General features: G+C 41.4%; 1 protein-coding gene across 4 annotated transcripts in view; it reads right to left on the reverse strand.

Annotated features, from left to right (window-relative positions):
• Nucleotides 1-14,658, reverse strand: part of LOC109824272 (glutamyl-tRNA(Gln) amidotransferase subunit A-like) — a 24,418-nt gene extending 9,760 nt beyond the window's left edge. For 2 of the 4 annotated variants that reach the window (XR_002242587.1, XM_020390835.1), the window contains exons 1-7: nt 14,437-14,655; nt 13,211-13,333; nt 12,888-13,112; nt 12,697-12,779; nt 12,451-12,551; nt 6,541-6,664; nt 6,294-6,448 (exon numbers count right to left, since the gene is read on the reverse strand). Coding sequence is in view for 3 of the 4 variants with exons in the window: in XM_020390835.1 (XP_020246424.1) it covers nt 6,294-6,448; nt 6,541-6,664; nt 12,451-12,551; nt 12,697-12,779; nt 12,888-13,112; nt 13,211-13,333; nt 14,437-14,547 (922 nt within the window). In the remaining variant the exon portion in view is untranslated. Of the gene's footprint in view, nt 1-6,293; nt 6,449-6,540; nt 6,665-12,450; nt 12,552-12,696; nt 12,780-12,887; nt 13,113-13,210; nt 13,334-14,436 lie in introns of all 4 variants that reach the window. The other 2 variants (XM_020390837.1, XM_020390836.1) reach the window with 2 other exon arrangements.

Below are 14,876 nucleotides of genomic sequence, written 5' to 3' on the forward strand. Positions count from 1 at the left end.
CCCTTAAATTAAGTACCTTTTGTTGCATGGGTCATGATGAGATTAAGAATTATAATTTTATGTTGTGACATGTTCCTTAGGGTAAAAGCTGGGGTATTTTACGGATCAATGCCTTCTTTCTAAATTTGTGTTGAGGCTTGGGTTATAAGTTTATACTCTAATTATAAGTTTATGTTGTGCGCAGCGGAACTCGAAACACACGAAAGAGCATGAGCAAGAACAAGATAGGTCACAACCAATAAGTAAAACACAATCACAACAGCAAGACAAACGAATTTTACGTGGTTTAACAAGTTGCCTACGTCCATGGGGCAAGTAGGGGGGAGTTTTTACTATTAGAGATAAAGAGAATATAAATAGGGTTTACAATCTCACCAAAAACCCTCAAACAAAGCACTTAAAATCTCTCACAAATTCTCCCTCAAAGGATGCACAATTTTCTCTCAAAAGCTGCTCAAAGTCTTCCTTCATAAACCCTAATAATCATGATTAAGGTTATATATCAACACAAAACGAAACGGGTCAGAAAACATAACCCAGACTCAGACCCGACTGGAGGTTGACCGCCGAATTCGTCACGGTCGACTGCCCAGGAATCGACAGAAAACAAATCGATTACAGGGTCTCTGTGGTCGACCGAAACCAACGACAGAACATAAATCAATTACAGGATCTCTGCGGTTGACTGCTGCAGTCAACCGAACTCAACTCCAGAATCTGTCTTCGACCTGTGCACGTTTCCGGTCGATCGGACTTGATCCGCGGTCGACCGGCAAGTGTCCAAAAGCTTGCCTGAGTCCGTTTTCCTGATCTTCAAATCCGTGTTAGCCATTTCTATAAATCTCCACATCGGTGAAGTTTCTCCCAAAACTGAGCCGACACCAAAACATGCAAATATCCCACTTGTTGCGTCCAGTACGAAGTGGAATAAATCCACGACAACATACTCAATTCACAACAAGTCGGGAACCTAAACGAGAGTTCAAACAATCTCCCCTCACTAATATTAACTAATCCACCGGCTGCATCAAAAAACTACCTACGTATCCTCGTGCCCAATGAATCAAGCCGAACGTAGTTCACACAAATGACCTCCAAAGGCCCTCAACATCGAAGAATGTTCAATAAATCCAAACAATAACCAAACTTCACACCTGAGACAACTTTGGTCAACATATCCGGAGTGTTATCTTTTGTGTGGATCTTCTCCAATGTGACATCTCTATCATCCAAAACATCTCGAACAAAGTGGAATCTGACATCACTGTGCTTCATACGTGCATGATAAACCTAGTTCTTTGCCAAATAGATAGCTGACATGCTATCACAATACACCTGAATGGTCTATTGTGCAATCCTCAAGTCATCCAACAGTTCGCGCAACCACAAAGCCTCCTTCACAACTTCAGTCACCGTCACATACTCCGTCTCCGTAGTAGAGAGAGTCACCGTAGACTGAAGTGTATATCTCCAACACACTGATGCTCCTGCCAATATAAATATATATCTTGAAGTAGACCGATACTTATCAAGATCCCCCGCATAATCAGAATCCACGTATCCAACACAATCCTGCCTAATCTTTTTATTCTTCTGAAATATCAAACCAACATCCACAGTACCTTTGATATACCATAGAATCCACTTCACGGTCTCCTAATGACCCTTCTTGGGATCGTGTATGTACCTAGATACTATGCTCACGGTCTGTGATAAATCTGACATCATACACACCATCGCATATATCAAGCTACCTACCGCATTGGCATATGAAATATTTGACATATACTCTCTATCCTCAACCGAAATAGGTAAAATCTTAGCTTAAAGCTTAAAGTATGAAGCCAATGGAGTGCTCACTGCCTTAGCATTGTCATCAAAGCTAAATTTCTTCAACATCTTCTGCAAGTAACTCATCTGTGTAAGCTTTAATCTCCTCTTCACCCTATCTCTCTCGTATTCCATACCCAATATCTTCTTAGCTTCTCCAAGATCCTTTATCTCAAACTCGCATGACAACTTCTTTTTCAACTTTCGAATAGCCGAATAATTCTTGGAAATAATAAACATATCATTAACATATAACAACAAATAAATATACTCATAATCTTATAGCTTGTGCATGTAAATACATGAGTCATATAGGCTCCTCGTGTATCCTTGGCCAATTATAAAACTGTCGAATCTCTTGTACCATTGTCGCGGTGATTGCTTCAATCCGTAAAGAAGTTTTTTCAGCTTGCACATCAAATCCTCTTTTCCTGCAGCTTTAAACCCTATGTGTTATGTCATGTAGATCTTCTCTTCTAAGTCTCCATGTAGAAAGACTGTTTTAACATTCATCTGGACCAAATCCAAATCCATCTGTGTCACAAATGGCAAAAGAATCCTAATCGACGAATGCTTCACAACGGGTGAGAAAACCTCGTTGTAATCAACACCCTCAAGCTGGGCATACCCCTTAGCAACCAATCTGGCTTTGTACCGATGTCCCTAATAGAATATCACTATTTCTTTGCATATACCCACTTGCATTCAATAGTCTTCTTTTCCTTTGGTAGCTTTGTAAGTTCCTAAGTATCGTTTTTCTGAAGAGAATGCATCTCCTTTTCCATAGCTTCCCTCTACCTGATCGAATCAGAGCTAGCTCTGTCTCCCTATATGTAGAAGGAATCAAATCATTAACGATCTCCACTGGTAAAGCATATGCAACCAACACATCATTGTATCTAGTTGGCCGACGAATCACCTTTCTAGGTCTATTTGCTACAATTGACTCCTGAACATGACCCTGCTCCTGAGTCTCACCATCCATTGTATCCTCCAATTACCCGTCTGTTATCCTATCTTCTCCCAATGTCATCTTTGTAGGAGCCTTAATGGATACAATGCTATCTAGAGTAGGTGGAGTCACATCATCTTCTACCTGTTGTAATATACTACTAGTCTGGTCTTCCTCCACCTACTGAGAGACTTGAGGTTTCATCATGTACGTCTCATTAAACATGACATCTCTGCTAATGACTATCTTTTTGTCTTGTGGATCCTACAATTTGAAGCTTTTAACTCCTTTAAAGCCCATAAAGACTGCTTTCCTCGCCTTCAGATTTAATTTTTTATCATTGATATGATAATAAGCTGGACACCCGAATATTCGAAATAACTCAAAACTAGCCACCGAACTAGACCATAGCTCTATAGGAGTCTTCCACTGTATCGTAGTGTACGGTAACCTATTAACGAGATGACTCGTATAAACCAATGTCTCGGTCCAAAAGGATCTAGGCAATCCACTCTGTGATATCATACATCGCACCTTCTCTAGTAAGGTACGATTTAATCTTTCCGCCATCCCATTTTATTACGATGTCTCTCTAACTGTGAAGTGTCGCCTAATGTCGTGATCTCGATAAAACTGCAGAAATTAATCACTCTTATACTCTTCACCGTTATCTGAACGAAGTGTCTTCATCTTTCTATCTGTCCGCAGCTCCACTTTCTTCTTTCACTCCATGAAAATATCCAGGACCTCATGTTTATGCTTTATGGTATATACTCAATTTCTACTGGAATAGTCATCAATGAAAGTAATAAAATAGTTGGTCCCACTAAGTGATATGTGCTTTGGAAGGGCCCCAAACATCTGTGTGAATATAATCTAATATACCTTGGGTGTTGTGAATTGCGATGCCAAACTCACTTTAGGGTTCTTCTCAAGTGCATAATGCTCACACAGTTTCATCTTACAGGCCTTTACACTTTAGCCTATGTTTCGCTAATATCTGTAGGGACTTATCACCAGTGTATCCTAATCTAATGTGCTATAAGCTGATAGTATCCTCCTTTGTAGTGATAGAAGCTATCAGACCCCCTATAATTGTCTTGCCCTTCAAGTAATATATGTTATTTTTTCTGACACCTCGTATCACCATCATAGAACTTTTTATGACCTTCAAAGTAGCATTCTCTAATATCACCCGATAACCTGCTGTCTCCAAAGTCCCAAGAGAAATAATGTTATTCGTTAACTTTGGAACGAACTTCACTTCCTTCAGCTCCCTAGTCACCCCGTCACACATCTTGATTCGGACTATACCAATACCACCAATAGGACATACGTGATCATTACCCATAAGCACGACATCCCATCTTTTTAACTCCTCAAAGCTAAAAAACCAATCCCTCCTAGAAAAAATATGATATGTAGCTCCCGAATCTAATATCAATTTCGTAGAGTTGACATACTAAACTGACGGTAGTACAAAGCAAGAATAGTTCAAAAAATCCGAATCTGAATTGTCACAAACAGCCTTGGCAACATTCATCTCTGGAGCTTGTACAGTTTTTCCCTTATTCTTCCCGGCTTTATCCTTTAACTTTAGGTATTCGTTCTTCCAATGTCCATTTTTTTCAAAAGGCACATTAATTTTTACTAACACTCTTATGATCACCTCTATTCTTCGACTTTGAGCGGTTGAATTTGCGACGGTTTGGACTATGGCCTCGAACTGCTAATGCATCTCCCGATGTCTTCTCGGAGGGTTTGTCATCATTTTTTCTCAACTCATAGTTCACCAATGCTGAGGTCATCTCTTTGTAGCTAACAGTAGTTCTTCCATTGATCATAGTGAGAACAAATGTGTCATAATCATCCTTCGGCAACGAACACAATAGTAACATTGTCTTATCTTCATCCTCAACTATGATGTCCATATTTGTCATATCCGAAAACAACTTCGTGAAGTTATTGACATGCTCCCTAATGGAAACCCCCTCTTTATCTTGAATTGATAAAACTTCTTTTTCAAGTGAAACCGATTCTCAATGCTTTTCGTAAGATACTTCTTATTAAGTATTTCCCACAATCTCTTTGCCGACGTCTCGTTCATCACATCATAAATCTAATCCGACATCAAGCATGACCGAATAAACCCACAAACCCTACTGTTCATCTTCTTCCAAACCTTATCCTTCATGTCTTCAGATTCCTCTTGTAATTCAAGAGTCTTCTTTAAATTCTGGGCATCCAACGTATCCATCACCTGACACCTCCACAAACTAAAAGTATTCTTGCCATCGAACTTCAGAATATCAATCTTAGTGTTATTGATGCTCAGACTCTGTATCGCATTCGTAAGAGATAATCCCGATGTGTTTGCTTCACCTATGTTGACGATCTAACTCTTCAAATAAGAATCCTTCAGAGAATCCTCCAAACAAGCCACAAGCCAAACTCGAAGGTCTGATACCACTTGTTGTGCGCAGCGGAACTCGAAACACATGAAAGAGCACGAACAAGAATGAGATAGATCACAACTAATAAGTAAAACACAATCACTACAACAAGACAAACGAATTTTACGTGGTTCGACAAGTTGCTTATGTCCACGAGGTAAGTTGGAGGGAGTTTTTACTATTAGAGATAAAAGAGAATATAAATAGGGCTTACAATCTCACCAAAAACCCTCAAACAAAGCTCTTAAAATCTCTCACAAATTCTTCCTCAAAGAATGCATAATTCTCTCTCAAAAGCTGCTCAAAGTCTTCCTTCATAAACCCTGATAATCGTGATTAAGGTTATATATCAACACAAAACGAAACGGGTTAGAAAACATAACCCAGACTCAGACCCGACTGGCGGTCGACCGTCGAATTCGTCGCGGTCGACCGTCTAGGAATCGACAGAAAACAAATCAATTACAGGGTCTCTGCGGTCGACCGTTGTGGTCGACCGAAACCAACGACAGAACATAAATCAATTATAGGGTCTCTGCGGTCGACTGCTGCAGTCGACCGAACTCAACTCCAGAATCTGCCTTCGACCTGTGCACGTTTCCGATAGACCAGACTTGATCCGCAGTCGACCGGCAAGTGTCCAAAAGCTTGCCTGAGTCGTTTTTCCTGATCTTCAAAGCTAGTGTTAGCCATTTCTATAGTTTATACTCTAGCAGCAGTCATATAAAGTTCAACCAAGATGTTGGATAAAGGCACCAATATTGAACAACAGGTAATCATTTTGTGCATTTTTTTCTGTGCATGTTCAGAGAGCACATACTTTAAGAACATAAGAAGTTCAACCAAGATTTTGGATAAAGGTACCAGTATTAGAACATAAGTAGTCCAACTGTGATTGTGGACAGAGGCACCAGTACTGAACAATAGGTAACCAAGTTGTAATTTTGCTTTCATGTTCATGGCAACAATTTTAGAAAGACAGTCGTAAAGTATGAATAAGTGAAGGCAGTGAAATCCGAGAGAGAGCTAAAATTTCTTTTGACTCAACAAGAAAATACCTGCGGAGGTACTGGCAGCAGGGCCTGCTGATGAACCGGTTGAAAACTCTGCGATATTCCAAGGGTTTCGAGTCCTTCCCCCAAACCAGATATCATCATAGGCCAGAGATCCTGAAACAAGTTTCGCTACAAGAACTGCACCTGCAAACTTTAGCCTGGCACAGAATTAACTATTAGAAATAAAAGATGATTAAATTCGAAAAACTGAAGGATCAAAAATGCATTTGTGAATGTTCAAGATGTGCACCTTTTGTAGACCCAAGCTTCAATGTTAAGAACTTGGTTTCTGAATGTTTTCGAGCCCCAAGTGGTCTTGTAATGAGGAACAGCTATGATATCTTTCAACCCATATGGGATTCCATGAAGAGGACCTGCAACCCATAACAGAAATTAGAAGACTCATATGAAAGAAATGTGAATGTGGGTGCAGGTGAACGCGGTTTCACAACCGCGTGAGTGGACACGGACGGGAGAAAAGCCCACGAAGGCCCAACATCACGTTTATATATAAACGTTGATTTTTCCTAGGTTTTGTGAGCAGGAGGTTGCTTTTTTCTTTTCTCTTTGCGGCTGCGTAAGGTTTTGGAGCAGAGAGCGCACGGAACATTTGTGGCGGCTACAGTTCGCGTGCAAGAGGGCAGCTTTGTTTCTTTTCTTCTTTGCGGCTGAGGCAGAGGGAAAGGTGCAGGAGGTTGATTGTTTGCGGCTACAGGAGAGCAAGTTGCGGCTACAGAGAAGGTGCAAAAGAAAAAGCATTAGCTTTTGTTAGGGTTTGTGCATCCTTTTGTAGAGAGGTATTTGTGAGGGATTTGAGAGTTTGTTTGAGGGTTTAGATTGAGAGTGATTGTAAACCCTAGTTGTATTCTCTCCCTCTATTAGTAGATCTCCCCCCTCCTTGCCCCGTGGACGTAGGCAATTTGTCGAACCACGTAAAAATTGGTTGTACTGCTTTTGTGTGATTTGTAATAGCTTTTAGGGTCCCTCGACGCGCAGTCCTAGAGCTGACGAGAGGAAGAGCTAATATCCTACTTTGATAGGATATAGGCTTCAGATTCTTGTTCCCTTTGAGAAACAAGAATTCTTATTGCGACCTGACTCTCTTGTTGTGCTGCCGAAGTGCTGCCGAAATTTCCGCTGCGCGCAACAAGTGGTATCAGAGCCCAGATTTCAGATCTAGGGTTTTTTGGTGGAGGAAGATTCTTGTGTGAAGCTTAGTTCTTGGAGTTCTCGGCTTCGGTGGAGATAGCATTAGGAGTTGCCGTTGGAGATTTCGCTTTCCTCGTGTGGATAGGAGATCTATTTGGAATCCGATCTAGGGTTCAGTTGGGTGGTTCCTAATTCTATCAAATTTGTTCTTTCTCTACAATTTGGAGTTAGTTCGCAATGGGAGAAGAAGGTGAAAGCAGCAAATCGATGGCGGGTACAATACAAGTTGGTTTTCAAAACACCAAAATTAGTGTGGTGAAATATGACGGAAAAATCAACTTTGGTTTGTGGATGAGCGACGTACAGGATGCGTTAAATGCTCAGAATTTGGAAGAGACCATCATGGTCCACGAGAGGCCACCTAAATATGAAGAGGCGGTATGGGAGAAAATGAATAGGAACGCTTGTGGGGTGATCAGGTCCTGTTTGGAACAGGAGCTGAAGTATGATGTGATTGGGGTGACGTCTGCGATGAAGATGTGGGAAATTCTCAACAATAAGTACCTTACGAAGAGTGTTGAGAACCGATTGCACTTGCTGCGTAGGTTATTCAGATTCCAGATGTCCAGAGGCACCTCGCTTGCGGCTCATGTGAACAACTATACGAAGTTGTTGTCGGACTTGGCGAATGTTGATGAGAAGATATCGGATGAGTACAAGGCGATTATTTTGTTGGGCTCCTTACCGGATGAGGAGTATGATACCTTCGTGCTCACTTTGTTGAACGGGAGATCTTCTATCAGTTATAGTGAAGTGACTAACGCATTGACCAACTATGATTTGAGGAGGAAGGACAAGGAGACTTCCCGCGCTAGTACTTCAGGAGAGGCCTTGTCGACAAGAGGTAGAAGCCCATATCCGAAAGGTGGTAACAGAGGGAGGTCAAAGTCTAGAGGCCGCCACCAATTAACAAAGAACCAATGTGCATTCTGCAAGGAGCAGGGACATTGGAAGAGAGACTGCCCGAAGCTCAAAGAGAAGGAGAATAGCAAGAAAAAGGGCCCGAAGGCCAATGAGGTGAACATTGCGAAAGGCGATGATTCCGATGATTCGTGCTTTTCTCTACTGATTACTCCGGAGGTGAACCATGTGGATGCATCAGATTGGATGCTTGATTCCGGCGCTACCTTTCATGTGACCCCTAGGCGAGACTGGTTTGCATCTTTTGAGAAAGTCGACGGGGGCGTTGTTGTCATGGGAAATGATCAATCCTGTGGCGTTTGTGGGATAGGTACCGTACGGATTAGGATGCACGATGGAGTAGTCCGTGAGTTGAAGGAGGTGAGATTTGTTCCTCAACTGAAGAAAAATCTTATCTCAGTTGGAGCTTTGGAGGCGAAGGGATTCAAGGTGACTTTCGAAAACGCTGTAGCGAAGGTTACTAAGGGATCATTGGTGGTGATGAGGGGAGTCCGCAATCGGAATTTGTATTATCTGAAGGGAAGCACCGAGATTGGCCAGGTTGCTTCGGCTATTTCAGAAGCGGACATGAGCAGACTTTGGCACTATAGATTGGGGCACACAGGTGAAAAGTCACTGCAGGCATTGTGCAAGCAGGGGCTATTGAAGGGAGCCAAGAGTGGGAAGATTGAGTTCTGTGAGCACTGTGTTCTTGGCAAGAAGACGAAGGTGAAGTTCGGGACTGCCATTCATCAGACGAGGGGCATCCTGGATTACGTGCACACAGACGTTTGGGGTCCCACCAAGACTGCATCACTTGGTGGTAGACATTGGTTCGTCACTTTTGTAGATGACTATTCTAGGCGTTGTTGGGTGTACACCATGACGAAGAAGAGTGAAGTCCTAGATTTGTTTGTGGAGTGGAAAAAGAGATTAGAACTGCAGACTGGGAGAAAGATCAAGACGTTGCGATCCGACAACGGTGGTGAGTATACTTCTGACCCCTTTCAGCAGCTATGTCGAGACGAGGGCATAGAGAGACACTTCACAGTTAGTCATACACCGCAGCAAAATGGGGTGGCAGAGAGGTTGAATCGGTCTTTACTGGAGAAGATCCGATGCTTATTGTCGCAGAGTGGTTTGGAGAAGATCTTTTGGGCTGAGGCACTTACGTATGCGAGCCACCTCATTAATAGGCTGCCTTCATCTGCGATTGAGGGGAAAACCCCTATGGAGAAGTGGTCGGGAAAGCCAGCACATGACTATGACCAGCTCAAGGTATTCGGGTGCCCTGCATATTATCATGTTAGAACTGATAAGTTGGAACCTCGAGCTAGGAAGGCCATATTTGTAGGATTCAAGCGTGGTGTCAAGGGATACAAGCTTTGGGATCCAGTGGATAAGAAGATTGTGCTGAGTAGGGACGTCACATTCGATGAGGCTTCTATCTTGAAGCTTCCCAGCTCTCATCAGGTGGAGAGCGACCCGACGGAGGAGATATCCCAGGTGGTGGAGATCGATGCAGCTCCACATTGTCCAGATAGTACAGTATCCATGCAGGTGCCGACTGAGGTGACGCCAGGCGAGCACGACGGTGACACGGAGGATACGGGTACAAATGTGCAGGATCAGAAATCGACGGCTCAGGTTCAGGATCCTATTGCGGTTCGGAGACAGAGGAGAAACATACAGATGCCAGCACGGTATGCCGACACAGTTGCGTATGCACTTCCGGTGGAGAGTATCAATGAGTTAGTACCTACTACTTTCAGAGAGGCCGAGCAGAGTTCGGAGGCTGATTCGTGGCAGGTGGCTATGCAGGAGGAGATGGAATCTCTTCATAAGAACGATACATGGGAGCTTGTTGAGCTTCCAAAGGGGCGGAAGGCAATTGGTTGCAAGTGGGTATACACGAAGAAGGAGGGCATTGAAGGCACTCCGTTGAGATTGTATTGACTATAATGAGGTTTTCTCTCCGGTGGTGAAGCACTCTTCGATTCGGATTTTGCTAGCTTTGGTGGTACAGTATGGTTTGGAATTAGATCAGTTGGATGTGAAAACGGCATTTCTTCATGGTGATCTTGATGAAGAAATATATATGACTCAGCCATTGGGATTCCGAGCTGCAGGGAAAGATAAGTTGGTTTGCAGACTGAAGAAATCGCTATACGGTTTGAAGCAGTCTCCTCGACAGTGGTATAGGCGATTCGATGGTTTTATGATTGGTCATTCGTACACTCGGAGCCAGTTTGATCCTTACGTATATTTTCGCAAGTTAAAAGGAGGTGCGTACATCTATTTGTTACTTTATGTCGATGACATGTTGGTTGCCTCTACTTCCAGGTCGGCTATAGATGAGTTGAAAGTTCAGCTTTCAAATGAATTTGAGATGAAGGACTTGGGTGAGGCCAAACGCATTTTGGGAATGGAGATCGGCAGAGACAAGAAGAAGGGCAGAATTTGTTTGACACAGGTGGCTTATTTGAAGAAGGTTCTACAGCGATTCCATGTTAGCATGGATACGAAGCCAGTTAGTGTACCATTGGGAGCCCATTTGAAGCTTTCAGCTGGTCTTTCACCGAAGTCAGTTGAAGATCGTGAGTTGATGTCGAAGACTCCATATGCGAGCGCGGTTGGGAGCTTGATGTACGCGATGGTATGTACGAGGCCAGATTTGTCACAGGCGGTAAGCATGGTATCGAGATACATGCACGATCCAGGAGTGGGTCATTGGGACGCCGTGAAATGGATTTTGAGGTACATTCGAGGTACGCTCAATGTTGGTTTGGTTTATGAGCGGGACACTAAAGGTGGGCAGTTATGCATTGGTTATGTTGATTCGGATTATGCCGGGGATTTGGATAAGCGCCGGTCTACGACGGGGTATGGATATGCTCACTAAGGTGGTTCTGAGCAACAAGTTTGATCATTGTAGAAGCTTGTTTCACATTCGTGATTGTTGAGGCCGTTGGCGGCCATTTGGGTGAACTACGTTCGGCTTGATTCCTTGGGCAAGAGGATACGAAGGCAGTCTTTCAGATGCAGCCGGTTTGGATTAGTTGATGGGGTGAGATTGTTTTGGACTCTCGTTTGGGTTCTCGACTTGTTGTGAATTGAGTTCGTACTAGACACAACGAGTGGGACATTTGGATGCTTTGGTGTCGGCTCAGTTTTGAGAAAACTTCACCGAGGTGGAGAATTGTGAATGTGGGTGCAGGTGAACGCGGTTTCACAACCGCGTGAGTGGACACGGACGGGAGAAAAGCCCACGAAGGCCCAACATCACGTTTATATATAAACGTTGATTTTTCCTAGGTTTTGTGAGCAGGAGGTTGCTTTTTTCTTTTCTCTTTGCGGCTGCGTAAGGTTTTGGAGCAGAGAGCGCACGGAACATTTGTCATCTTTGTTTCCTTTCTCTTTTGTGGCTGAGGCAGAGGGAAAAGTTGCGGCTACAGGAGATTGTTTGCGGGGTTGATTGTTTGCGGCTACAGGAGAGCAAGTTGCGGCTACAGAGAAGGTGCAAAAGAAAAAGCATTAGCTTTTGTTAGGGTTTGTGCATCCTTTTGTAGAGAGGTATTTGTGAGGGATTTGAGAGTTTGTTTGAGGGTTTAGATTGAGAGTGATTGTAAACCCTAGTTGTATTCTCTCCCTCTATTAGTAGATCTCCCCCCTCCTTGCCCCGTGGACGTAGGCAATTTGCCGAACCACGTAAAAATTGGTTGTACTGCTTTTGTGTGATTTGTAATAGTTTTTAGGATCCCTCGACAGGTCAGTCCTAGAACTGATGAGAGGAAGAGCCGATATCTCACTTGGTTGAGATATCCGCTTCAGATTCTTGTCTCCTTGGTGAGACGGGAATTCTTATTGCGATCTGACTCTCTTGTTGTGCTGCCGAAGTGCTGCCGAAATTTCCGTTGCGCGCAACAAGAAAGTAGAAAATGAATATAAATTCATGTTCAAAGTAGTAAAAATTGCAAAACTTGAGAATGCATCATTTGGTGACGAGCATTCATTTAAGAAGTAGATAATGAATAGAAAATTCAGATGTTACCTAGATAAATTCCTTGGTCACTCAACTTATCTGCTTCTTTTGCCTGAGCATATGCTAACTCTTCAGTATATGTTATCACAGCTTCAAGTACATGATTGTACCTAACGATTCCCATTAAGATATAGAATAAAATTTTCATGGTCAAACTTGGTACTACCTCAACAATACCTCTTTGATCATGGTTTATAAAGCAATTTGTTAGCCAAATGATAGTCAACTAAAAAAAATTCAGAATCTCAATCGTACCTCTTTAATCTTCGAAGGAAAATATTAGTCAGCTCCAAAGAAGTGATTTGCTTAGTTCTAATAAGTGATCCTAATTCAAGTATCTGGAAAAAAGAAGTTAATGACATGCTTGATACTTTCCTATGATAAAACAGAGAAAATTCTCTTTGAAATAGATTTAGGATTTAACTGTGAAAATAGAAATTATTTACCGACATAAAGGCGATGTCCTCTTCTTTCTTTGGCCTTTTCACTCCTTTAAGTAAAGGATAATTAAATCTTTCAATATCCACCGGAGCTTCATTGCTGCCCCAGGATGCATTGAATACTAAAACTGATGGATTATGCAGGCCTCCATCTTCATAAGCAACCATTTTTTGATTCTCTCTGAAGACGGGTATGTTGAACTCCTTTGCACCATTTGTCATTTCTCGAATCTATTGACAGCACAAGTTAAATTGTACATCAATTTTTTTAAAAGAAATTTTGAGAAACTCAGAATTAATTACTATTTAATTAAATTCCAAAAGCTTACTTTTGAGTTGTTGAAAAAATCTTCGTCGAGGAATTTTAGTGCCTCCTTGAGCACATAAACTTGGCTAACTTTTTCTTTTTCTTTGCAAGTGATATTTTCCGCTGGAACAGTATGCTTTTTGTCCTGAAAAGTTCAATGGAATGATTAATCATCAAAATGAGAATGAAGAAAAATTGGAGCTAATAAAAGTAATTATGTATTAGACTCATCTTCTAACTGCCATGGTTAAGCAATAAGCTAATATATACTGCTATAGTTTAGATGGGTCATATGCAATTACTTAAAATCATCACAAAAATTAACAAAACACTAGATTCATCGAATTTACGAGCAACGTGATTCTGTTGAGAAAGCTATTGGGAGAGTTTTTGTTTTAGTTTGTTTTAATCTTTGAAGAAAATACAGGAGTATATGTTGAGACACAATATTGTTCATCAAAAAACTATCATAAACCTCATCTATTTTCAAGTTCCTACTACGAAACTTAAAGTTCATGTCAGTTTTTGTAGTAATTAGTTGAAAGATACATAGAAGGATATTAAGCTTGTAAGAGAAGTGCAAAAAAAGGTCAAGAGATCAATTTACTTTAATGACTTTTTAGGGAGAAGAAGAGAGTGGTTAGTGGAAGATGATGAAATTTTCTTAATGCGAAATTTTGTGAGAAAATAAAGATTAGTCATTGTTAGTTTCTTAAAATTCAGGGTTAACTGAACTTTAATACCATAAAATTTCATCAATTTTTAAAGTTTTAAGCACTTTTAACCTTAATGCTTTCCATTACATCGCCATTCAGAATTCTGTTTAAAACAAATCACACAATTATCACATGGTAAATATTTGGACTTCTGTTTGGGAGCTCACTAGGGGAAAGGAAGGAAGGGTAAATTTATCCTTCCCTTCCCTTCCCCTCCTTTACCCCCAATTTGGGTTGTAACATGTTAGTGTAAATTTTGCTCACCTTTCCCTCCTCTAATCTCTAATAAAACTCTCAAACAAGATTAAATTCAAATTTCTCTTCTTCTTTCCTTCTCTACCCTCCATCCAAACATAGCATAAATGTGTGCCTGGTGAGGGTGAGAATTTCAGTTTCATATATCATCTTAAAGCCTCTTTTATCATTTTATATTCTAACGAAACGAATTTAAACCATTTATAGAGAAGGGGGAAAAAAAGGAAAGTAATTAATACCCAACATATAAAAAATAATATTATGTAAGATCACTTACCATATTGGAAACTAAATCAGCAGCTAGTGTTTCAGAGAAAAAAGCAGCGCCTAAAATCATGAAGAAGATGAAGTAGGGAGAAGCCAAAGGCTCCCTCTCTCTGAGACTCATGGCGCAAGAGAGGGAGAGAAGTGGAACCTGGGTGGGTGGGGGATACTAGGTTCATAAATTCATTGGTGGTTCCTGAAGTATTTAATTTTTATATTTGGATTCTGAACTGGCGGCTCTGCGTTCAATGAGGACTATGTGAGTTGTTTTTTTTTTCCTATAATGTCATTATCAGATATTAGTTTCTGGCAAAGTTTATCTTTGATATATGTTTCCTGAAATGTTCATTATCATGTCACACTCAGATATTAGTTTCTGGCAAAGTTTATCTTTGATATATGTTTCCTGAAATGTTCATTATCATGTCACATTCTTCAAATACAAAATTATTC

This window comes from Asparagus officinalis, chromosome 9 (assembly GCF_001876935.1).
Source record: "Asparagus officinalis chromosome 9, Aspof.V1, whole genome shotgun sequence".
NCBI classification, from domain to species: Eukaryota; Viridiplantae; Streptophyta; class Magnoliopsida; order Asparagales; family Asparagaceae; genus Asparagus; species Asparagus officinalis.